Below are 10,682 nucleotides of genomic sequence, written 5' to 3' on the forward strand. Positions count from 1 at the left end.
TTTACGTAGACTACGGCGAAAATAAGGGCAACGCAAATAGCGTTGCCCTTATTTTCGCTGTAGTCTACGTAAATCTTTATGTAGACTACAGCGACCAAATAAGGAACGGGAATGGCAGCTCCCTATGGGGGCCGCCATTATCCGTACTTGCTTTTCTTTTCTTTTTTTAAGTCACCCATGATAGGCTACGTGACAATTTACGTAGCCTATCACGGCTGACTTTGCGAATCTAGCTGTGATAGGCTACGTGAATCGTCACGTAGCCTATCAGGGGGCATTTTTTTTTTCTTTCATTGGAATGGCGGCGGCGGCAGCCAGTCGAAAGACCGGCTGCCGCTCCCGCCCCGCTCAAACACCCACCGAACCGCCGGCCGGACCCGCCACCAGGAGGGACATTCGGCGAAGGTAAGTCCCGTCCTGGGGGGGGTGCGGGGGGTGGGGGGGGTTCGGAGGATTTCTCCCCGAAACTTGTTCGGGAGGCCAAACACGTTGGCGCTCGGCCCCCCGAAGTTTCGGGGAGAAATTCTCCGCCATCCCTAGTAGTGGTGCACAAAAGCCACTTACCTGGTCTCACAGCTTTTCACGGTGGGGGGGAGATGCTTCGCTGCTCTCCCCCCGAAGTTCAGGCCGGGGGGGGAGGCTTCGTTTATAGGCTACATTAATTGTCACGTAGCCTATCACGGGTGACTTAAAAAAAAAAAAAGCGTGTACGGCTAATGGCGGCCCCCATAGGGAGCCGCCATTCATGTTCCTTATTTGGTCGCTGTAGTCTACGTAAAGATTACGTAGACTACAGTGACCAAATAAGGAACATGAATGGCGGCTCCCTATGGGGGCCGCCATTTGCGTACGCGCTTTTTTTTTTTTAAAGTCACCCGTGATAGGCTACGTGACGATTGACGTAGCCTATCACGGCTGACTTTGCAGATCTAGCCATGATAGGCTACGTTAATCATCACGTAGCCTATCACGGGGGCATTTTTTTTTTTAACTTTTTATTTCACGGCCGGGCAAGGTGAGGTGCCTCCTCCCCGCCCTGAATTTTGGCCGGGCGAGGCGGGAAGCCTCCCCCCCGGCCTGAACTTCAGGGAGAGAGCAGCGAAGCACCTCCCCACCACCACGAAAAGCTGCGAGACCAGGTAAGTGACTTTCGTGCACCCCTAGAAAATCTAGCCGTGATAGGCTACGTAAATCTTTACGTAGCCTATCACTTTTTTTTTTTTTTTTACTTTACTTGGAAATGGCGGTGGCGGCAACCGGTCGGAGGACCGGCTGCTGCCACCGCCACTGCCAAACCGCCGCCGAACCACCGCCGAACTGCCGCTGGGACCCGCTGCTGCGAGGAACATTCACACGAGGTAAGTCCCATCCCGGGGGAGTGGCAGACCGTTTCTCCACCAATTTTGGCGGGCCGAATGCATTGGCATTTGGCCTCCTGGAGATTCGTGGAGAAATTCTCTGACATCCCTAACAACAGTTTCATCTTTCCCCAGTTCATCAGTCTATATGAACAGGACTTTCATGCAAGGAAAGCTATCTATATTAAGTAGGCATGGTGCAGTTGCCCGATTGGGTCTGGGAGACCAGCGGACACCCCCCCACACCCGCCAAGCCCTACCTGCTGAGCCCCTGCCCCTGCACCCACCTGCCCCATGTGCACTCACCGAGCCACCGGGACTCACCCAGGACCCGTCCGCAAGCACCATGAGCACCATTTTGCAAAAATAAATGAAAAAAATAAATAATTGGTGATCGTTAATATGGACACATCTCGTTGTATGCAAAATGGCACCACAAATGGCCCATATACACAAGATTCCAAGTGTAAATGGCCCATTTATGCCTGTAATCTTGCGTATATGGGCCATTCACAGCACCATTTTGCATCCCAGATGTGTGCATATTCGCTATTGCCATTTTTTTTTTTTTTTTGGCAAAATGGCAACTGCGTTGTTCGTGGATAGGTCCCAGGTGCATACGGGCGGTTCGGCGAGCAGTGGGGAGCTTGAGCACAGGCCTGGAAGAGTGCAAATAGGGGCAGGGGCTAGGTGGGCACCCAGAGAACCCAGAAAGGGGAGGCGCCTGTCCATTCCTATCTGTAAGCTCCCTGCCTGTCTTTGGAGGACTTTCTACAATTGTAGCCTTTTTTTTCTTTCCTATTGTAGTTGTTGTGAGGATAAAATGGAGAGAAGGAGGATTATATATGCCACCTTGGTTTTCTTAAAGAGGAAAAATGGCGGGATATAAATGTAATAAATAAATAATAAATAAATAGGCTGCTAAAGATGAATCCAATACAGTGCTTTGATAGGTCCAATACTAAAAGAATCATAAGCCAGAGAATATACCTGTCCACTTGTCATTGTTACCACATAACATTCTGAATATACCCCTCAGCTTTTTCAGCATCAGCAAAGTAAACAAGAAACCCTGGGCTAGAACTACAGTTTTGAACCACAGTTGTCATTTTATTGCACTGTTAGATAATGAGAACAAGGATTTTTTGATGTCTGTGTTTACTGTCTTTTTCAGAATGACAACTTCTTCACTATGAACTTTTGCAAAGCCTCTTTCACATCTTTGTTCCTGAGGGTGTAGATCAGTGGGTTTAACATAGGGGAGAGGATGTTGTTAAGTAGGGCAATCATTATATCGTTGTTGAGGGACTGGTTGAAGATGGGTCTGATGTACATAAAAATGCAGCTGCCAAAGAAGAGCAAGACAACAGTGAGATGAGAAGCACAGGTAGAAAAGGCTTTCCTCATCCCAGCCGAGGAGTTCATTTTCAGGATCCTCCAGATGATGTGAGTGTAGGAAATGATGATGCACATGGCTGGCCCAAAGCCCATTACAGGACTAGCAGCCATGATTGCAATAATACTACTGGAGATGTCCCCACAGGAAATAGCTACTAGAGGAGGAATGTCACAGAAGAAGTAGTTGATCTCATTGACACCACAAAAAGACAGGTGAAATGTGAACAGCGTGCGAACAGTGGCATTGACTGAACTTGTGAACCAAGAAGCTGACACCAGCTGGGCACAGATCTTCGGATTCATGACCACATGGTAGCGGAGAGGGTTGCAGATGGTGACATAGCGATCATAAGCCATGGCAGCTAAAAGGATTGTCTCAGTACCAACGAACAAAACAAAGAAAAAGAGTTGCATCTTGCATCTTTTATATGAGATGTTGTTTTTCCCTGACATCAGGTGCGCTATTATCTGAGGAATGGTGGTCATAGTTTGACAGATGTCCAAGAGTGAAAGGTTACCCAGGATGAAATACATGAGGGTTTGAAGGCTTGGTTCCAAGGAGATCAGGAAGATGATCAGAAGATTCCCCATCAGTGTAAAGGGATAGGTGATGAGTATAAATGCAAGGAGGAGGAAACACCATTCATTAAGGTTTGAAAATGCTAGAAGGATAAATTCTGATGGAGTGGTTTCATTACTGACATCCATTTCATTAGCTTCCTTGGTTTATTTTTCTCTTTAAACCAAAATACATAATTAGTGAATTAACAATAACAGGAAAAACAGTAGCACAAACCAGTGAGCACTGAAAAGCATTGAAGTCATACTCTTGCTATGTAGCTTCAAGTTGTTTTGTTTTTCAATATCTACATAAGAATATAAACTGTCCCCCCTCCCCCCGTTTTTACACATTTTACCAAATTACCTAGTCAGGTGGTCTGGATGGGTGATGTGGTAGTGTAAAATTATTACCATCACAGCAGTGGTCATAATCTTAAGGCCCTTCAGTAAATTGAGCATGCTGTGTTAAATTATCATGGGGGTAGCTCATCCTAACCTTTATACAATTGAAATGGTTTGTTTGACCAATCCTTCTGAAATTTTCAGGTGCCAGAAGGAACTATTGATTATATATACCCTAACAATTTCAGTATGATTGGTCAAATACTGAGGGAGAAAGAACAAAAGCAAAAAGCAAAAACAAGAACACCCTCCCTCTGTGAAATATGACTTTGAAAAAAAGGTTGGTGAAAATTCTGTAGTCACAATTCCTGAAGTGACCAGAGAGTTTCTTGTACTGGAGTTGGTAGAAAACTACTTTTTCTAGGTTCCATTTCATTTATTCTTAAAATGCAGCTTTTTTACATGTAAAAAGTACAGACATGCTCAATAGCATGCTTTCTCTCTCTCCCTTCCCCATCACAGCCACGTTAGAATGTTGAGAGAGGGGAAACCCTACCATTTTCCTCATATTATCAGTGGCTGAGAAGAAGAAGGAGACAATATCATGATGCTGTTTGATGGCTTGGTGGTGGTGGTTGAATCTGCCTAGAAAGTGAGGGAGGGACCCCCGATTCTGCTGGGATACTGGAGCATGACGGGGGTTCTCCTCCCACTGTGATTTCCCCACAGATTCAGCCACCCACCAGCCCTCCAAAGACCCCACCCATCTGAACTTGATACAAGCTCCTTGAATTCTACTGAAGGGACTAAGGGACAATGGTTAGAGTATAGCCATTACTGTCATGTTGGCTGTACCTCAGGTCATCAATAAAGCAAGTGTTCTATCTATACAAGAGCTGATGTGGGTACAAGTCATTCTAACTTTCATAGAATTGAAATGGTTTGTCCAATCTTCATGAAATTGACAGGTGCCAGAAAGAACTGTTGGCTGTACATATCCAGAAAAAAGTCAAGATGGCTGGTGGAAGTTTGAGGGAGAAAGGACAGTTTAAAACAAAAAGCAAAAAAGACCCCCCCCCAAATGACAACCCTCCCTCTGTCAAAAGTGACTCATAGACTCTCAGCCTAACCTACCACTCATGGCTGCTGTGAGGATAAAGGTGGCACAGGCCATAGAACCAACAAGTTAACCCAGGTTTCTTAATTCCACTACAACAATAATTCAAACAATCTCCGAACACAGACACAAAATGTAAAATGGTTCCTTCTTATGAGACACCCTTTAAAAGCTTTTAGCTCCTTCTGACATTGGCTAATGAAAAATCATCTATGATAGATAGATAGATAGATAGATAGATAGATAGATAGAGTGAATGGGAACTCATGAGGATCAATGGGGTTTAAGAAATTAATAACTTGTCCCAATGATTTCAATGGGATCTACATTTCACTAGCTTAGGCTGCAATCAATCCTCCATGCTCTTCCCTGGGAGCATTTCCCATTGAAATAAATCAAATCATTGATATTAGACAGACAGACAGACAGACAGACAGACAGACAGACAGAGGATCTATCATAGATGATAGATAGATAGATAGATAGATAGATAGATAGATAGATTATATATATATGTCCAGGTACGCTAAAGGACAGTGAAGCTCACTTAGTTTGTAAGTCATTCTTTACTTAATTATAACACAGCCAGGGGGAGATTTATTAATGTATTTGTTCATTTGTTCAATCTCAGCTAGCATTTTGATCCACAAAAAATTGTTTACCCACCCATAAAATACACCTTTCCTTACCTGAAGAACTGTTGCATTTCATGTTGTTAGTATTGTTTGTGTGTTGTGCAAGGACTTCACATTTGTTTTTCATATATATGCCCAATATCCCTTTGGGAATTCTACCCCAAGAGCTTTCCTAGACAGGTAACATTCCCAGAAGTGTATCAGAGACTTGAAGATAATCAATTGCATCATAACTCAAACTTACAGAAAGTTCTTGTGAATAAAAGAATGCTTGAACTGCTTAGACCAGCCTTCACCAATCTGGTACTTTCCAGATTGGTGGAAATTTTGGACTACAGCTTCCATTAGCCCCATCCAGGATGTGGAAGTGCTGACTTAGACCCAGTGTGCCTAATGCTTTATTATTTTGTGAGAAATATGGGGTCATTTTGTGAGAACTGTCTACTACTGGGTTTAACAAGAACCTGTCTGTTCATAAATAAAGAACAATGCTCACACTAGTCCAGATATGGGACATATGTATACAGAAGCAGGTATCTGCCCAGCTGGATGAGGGGCCATGGATACAAATGTACCCCACACAAACACCAATCCAACCAATCCAACCAGGGCTATGCCAGAGTCTTCTGAATTAAGATAATTTTCCAACAAGACTCTTTTATTCTCCTACTGGCCTATGAAGACATGGGGGAAGAATTATGGGCCACCAAAATGCATGAAATAATCTCTAAACCTGGCTTTTCTGTGGGCTATTTGATTGCAAGTGACTATGATGCCACCTGTCTAGAAGTCTGAAGGCATCTTTGATGTTGATTTTCAGACTATGACCATTCTAGTGGACAAGTGCCATTCCAACAGGTTGTATAAAGATTTCATAGCCCTTCTTGGGAAACTGCCCCCATATTTGTCTTGTATTTGCCCATATGGTTTTGGATGACTAACTAAGTGCAGATTAAATGCCCTGCCAATAATGGAGGTTAAGTGGCCAACATAGGGTGGACAGACATTGTCCAGTCAGATGCCATAACATTTTGTTCACTTTATTTTGGAGTCCCCATTGTTCTTGGATTTGAGGTTCAGTATCTTGACCTGCTTATTGCTGGTATTAGAGACAACTCACTTTTGAACAACAACAGCAACAAAATCCTGTTGGTTGGGATAGATTATTCTGTGACATATTGTACAGTTAAATGCATTACACCAGCTCTAGGGAAGAGGAAGTCTTTCATTTTGACTGACGATAGCACAGAGCATTGAGCTATTTTAATTAATTTAATAATTGTAGTGTACTAATAAGCTGCCAATGGTTTGTCAACCTTTCTCTTATTTTCTTATTATTATGCCTAGTCTGATTTCCTCATCTGTTGACATTGTGTATTCTTTCTTGTTTTGTTTTGAATTTGATGTATGTGCAAATCCTGGTTAGCTATTGAGCAATAAACTGAATCTGTAGCTGGGTTGAGAGGAGGTAGGTATTTGTCTCTGCTTTATTGGTTACAATAGCAGCAAACAGATGACAACAACAAGGTCAGCCCATAGGATGACTAAGGCAGTTTCTGTTTCAACACCAGCTTACAGCTTGATAGAAGTGAATCTAGAAAATCAATTTCATTCAAGAGTGGCTGGAGTTAACCAGCAACCATTCACTCAAGGCCCTTGCCCAAGATGAGAATGCTGGCAACTGGACTATAACTAAGCCATTATATGGTCAGCCCTGGTTAGTACTTGGATGGGAGAACGTGGGAATCAGGCTTCCTGCATTGAGCAGGGGGTTGGACTCAGTGGTCTTGTAGGCCCCTTCCAACCCTATGATTCTATGAATAACAATGACAAAATGCCCCGATTAAACAGAGAATGAAATTTTGTATATACAAGTAGGACCTGCAGCAAAATGCTGCAGTGCAGGGTGCTCCTGTTCTAGATATCAGTTCCATGCCTCCTCACTGCCCAACAGGCAGTTGGCATTCCATGGGTACTCAGCATGCTTAGTCCTCATTGGGCTGTTTGTCTATTCCTAGGGGAGGGGGGTTCATTTCTAGGGGAGGGGGTTTATTACTTTGTTCAAATAGAGATATTTGAACAAAGTAATAAACCAGGGAAAATGCTTATCAATTTATTTATTTATTTATTCATTCATTCATTCATTCATTCATTCATTGCATTTATACTCCGCCTTTCTTCCTCTTGCAAGGAACCCAAGGCGGCTTACATTATCATCCTCCTCTCCGTTTTATCCTCACAACAACAACCCTGTGAGGTAGGTTGGGCTGAGAGTCTGTGACTGGCCCAAAGTCACCCAGTGAGCTTCCATGGCCGAGTGGGGACTAGAACCCGGATCTCCCAGCTCCTAGTCCAACACTCTTGCCACTACGGATTCCAGGATCCAAGGTGAGAGATAGCAGTCCAAACATGGGCCCAGGAATCCATGCTCCCTGCCCTCTGCCCCTCACAGCCAGTGAAGAGAACCATGCCAGCTGCCTCTTCAAGGCTGCAAAAGTGACCTTGTACAGGGGATAAAGGGGGCATTCTGGTATGTGGGGAGGGGACTGGAGAGGCTGGGTTATGCTGTATCCCCAGCCCCTCCAGTCTCCTTCCCTTCCCCTCTGCAGTGTCCCAGCTAGACAGGCAGAAAAGACTATCTTGATGAAATGCAAAGCAGGAGGTGCAGCCGATGCAATGATGACCTCTGCTGCTCCTCCCTCTCTGCACTGGTTGCCTGGAAGCCTCTGAGTTTGGAGACTTTCTAGCACTTGAGGTCACAATTGATAGGATTGCACCCTAAGTCAAGTAACAAAAGAAAGGCAGTTATTCCTTGTATACGATTCCAGGGTGGGATGAGAGTGGAAAGAGGAGACATCACTGAGGAATGTGAAGACTACTCTTCTAAACAACATGCCTCATGCATATTTCTCTACAAGGGAACAAACAAATTAAATGCTTCATAAGATCTCATCATTTGTTAATGAACATAATAGAGATTTTCTTGAGGCAGATGTTACATACAAAATTAATATACTAATGCAACGGTTATGTAAGAATAAGATTCACTGTTTCAACTCCAGGAATTCTTTTAATCGGTGTGTTACTATGACACTAGTCTATCCCTATATCTGGAGCTTTAGAAGGTAATGTGAACAGAAAAGATAAGTAAGGTAAGCCCCAAAATGTAAATCAACCCAGTGGACTGCCTTGATATATCAATATTAAAAAAAATATCCCCAAAGTTAGAGAACATTGTTGGAAACTTGTTACTGATATCTTTTGGGCACCACATGAAATTTTAGATGTTTACTGACGCTTTCAGGAGAGCAATTTCTTCATCATTGTCTTCTTCAGTGCCTCCTTTACATCCTTGTTCCTAAGGGTGTAGATCAGTGGGTTTAACAGAGGGGAGAGAATGTTGTTAAATAAGGCAATCATCCTGTCATTTTTGAGTGAGTAGCTGGAGACAGGCCGGACATGAGTAAAAATGGAGCTGCCATAAAAGAGGAAGACAACAGTGAGATGAGAAGCACAGGTAGAAAAGGCTTTCTTCATCCCACTGGACGAGTTCATTTTCAGGATCCTCCAGATGATGTGAGTGTAGGAAATAATGATGCACATGACTGGCCCAAAGCCCATTACAGGACTAGCAGCCAGGACTGCAATAATGCTGCCAGAGATATTCCCACAGGAAATAGCTATTAGAGGAGGGATGTCACAATAGAAGTAGTTGATCTCATTGACACCACAAAAAGACAGTCGGAATGTGAAAATAATGTGCACAGTAGCATTGAGTGAACTTGTCAGCCAAGTAGTTGACACCAGCTGGGTGCAGATTTTCTGATTCATGACCACATGGTAGCGGAGTGGGTTGCAGATGGCAACATAGCGATCATAAGCCATGGCAGCCAACAGGATTGTCTCAGTGCCAACGAAAAAAACAACGAAAAAGAGTTGCATCTTGCATCTTTCATTAGAGGTGGTATTTCTTCCAGAGATTAGGTGTGCTATTATCTGAGGAATGGTGGTTGTAGTCTGGCAGATGTCCAGGAGGGAAAGGTTGCCCAGGAAGAAGTACATGGGGGTTTGAAGGCTTGGTTCCAAGGAGATCAGGAAGATGATCAGAAGATTCCCCATGAGTATAAAAAAATAGGTGATGAGCATAAATCCAAGGACGAGGAAACGCCATTCGTTAATATTTGAAAATGCCAGAAGGATGAATTCTGATGGAGCAGTTTCATTACTGATATCCATCTTATTAGCTTCACAGATTTATTTTTCACTGTAGAACAAAATGCAAAACTGAACAATGACAAAGAAGAAAAAAAATGACACAGTGAACACTGAAAAAGCATTTAAGTCATATTCTGAATAGCTACCTTCATTTTTCAACATCTGTGAAATAACATAAACTGTTACCAAGTTACATAAGCAGGTGGTTAGGATAGGTGATGTAGTAGTGCAAAGTAGGTCTTCTATTTTGCGGTGCTTCCAAATACACAATGAAAGGTGAACACTCTTGTCCGAAGTGGGCTAAGATTATGCTGCAACAGCACAAAAATCAAATACAAAAATGTGGAAATGTCAGGCAAATCCAAAACTCATGTCAGTTCTGGTCTTCTCATCCCCTGGAAATGGCATCTTTTCATACTCCTATTGCCCTGGATGTATAATGAGGCAAATGAAGGTTAACACTGTAGTCTGTTTCTCATTGCTTGAGCCCTTCCAGAAAATAGAAAAAAGAAATAGGAAGGGACTAATTGTGTTGTGATCCATAGTTTTAGTAAAAGTGTGTGCTTCATAAAGGGTAGCATACTGTATACTTTTTTTTTTCCCCTGAAGCAAGAATTGCTGGTTTGACAGTGGTGGGGCATGTGTGAGTTGTTCACATCTTGTTCTTGTGAAAATCTTGTTCACTTAAGCAAATGTAATGTTGTGTTTTATTTGACTGTGGTCCTGTGAAATATAATGTCAGCACAATGTTAGGGAAAGGAATTGGAGCATTGGACCTCTACCCTAGGAACTGAAAAAGCTGTCTGCTTCAGGTTCATGCAATGTTTGCACACATTTACTCATAGGTCTGGACCCTAGACTGTAGCGGAACAACTCTGATCTTCACTCTCTCTTCACATTATGAGGTCATTTACTAAGGTTCAAATGACCCATTATCTTAGGCATGGATTTTTAAAAGTGTGCATAGCACTGACTACTTTCCTTTTTCAGAAAACAAAAGCAGTCTTGCAGGGACACAAAGAAGATCAAGACCATGGAGGGACGATCGTGCAAATA

General features: G+C 43.1%; 2 protein-coding genes across 2 annotated transcripts; both read right to left on the reverse strand.

Moving 5' to 3' along the window:
• Positions 1-2,528: 2,528 nt before the first annotated feature.
• LOC146341513 (olfactory receptor 5V1-like) lies at positions 2,529-3,464 on the reverse strand. Its single transcript, XM_084807504.1, has one exon. The coding sequence runs from the start codon at positions 3,462-3,464 to the stop codon at positions 2,529-2,531; it is 936 nt and encodes a 311-aa protein (XP_084663630.1).
• Positions 3,465-8,711: 5,247 nt separating this feature from the next.
• On the reverse strand, positions 8,712-9,647 carry LOC146341514 (olfactory receptor 5V1-like). Its single transcript, XM_084807505.1, has one exon. The coding sequence runs from the start codon at positions 9,645-9,647 to the stop codon at positions 8,712-8,714; it is 936 nt and encodes a 311-aa protein (XP_084663631.1).
• Between the last annotated feature and the right edge of the window lie 1,035 nt (positions 9,648-10,682).

The sequence above is a fragment of the Heloderma suspectum genome, chromosome 6, assembly GCF_057233095.1.
Source record: "Heloderma suspectum isolate Gila_16-S chromosome 6, 16-S_ref, whole genome shotgun sequence".
Classification (NCBI taxonomy): domain Eukaryota; kingdom Metazoa; phylum Chordata; class Lepidosauria; order Squamata; family Helodermatidae; genus Heloderma; species Heloderma suspectum.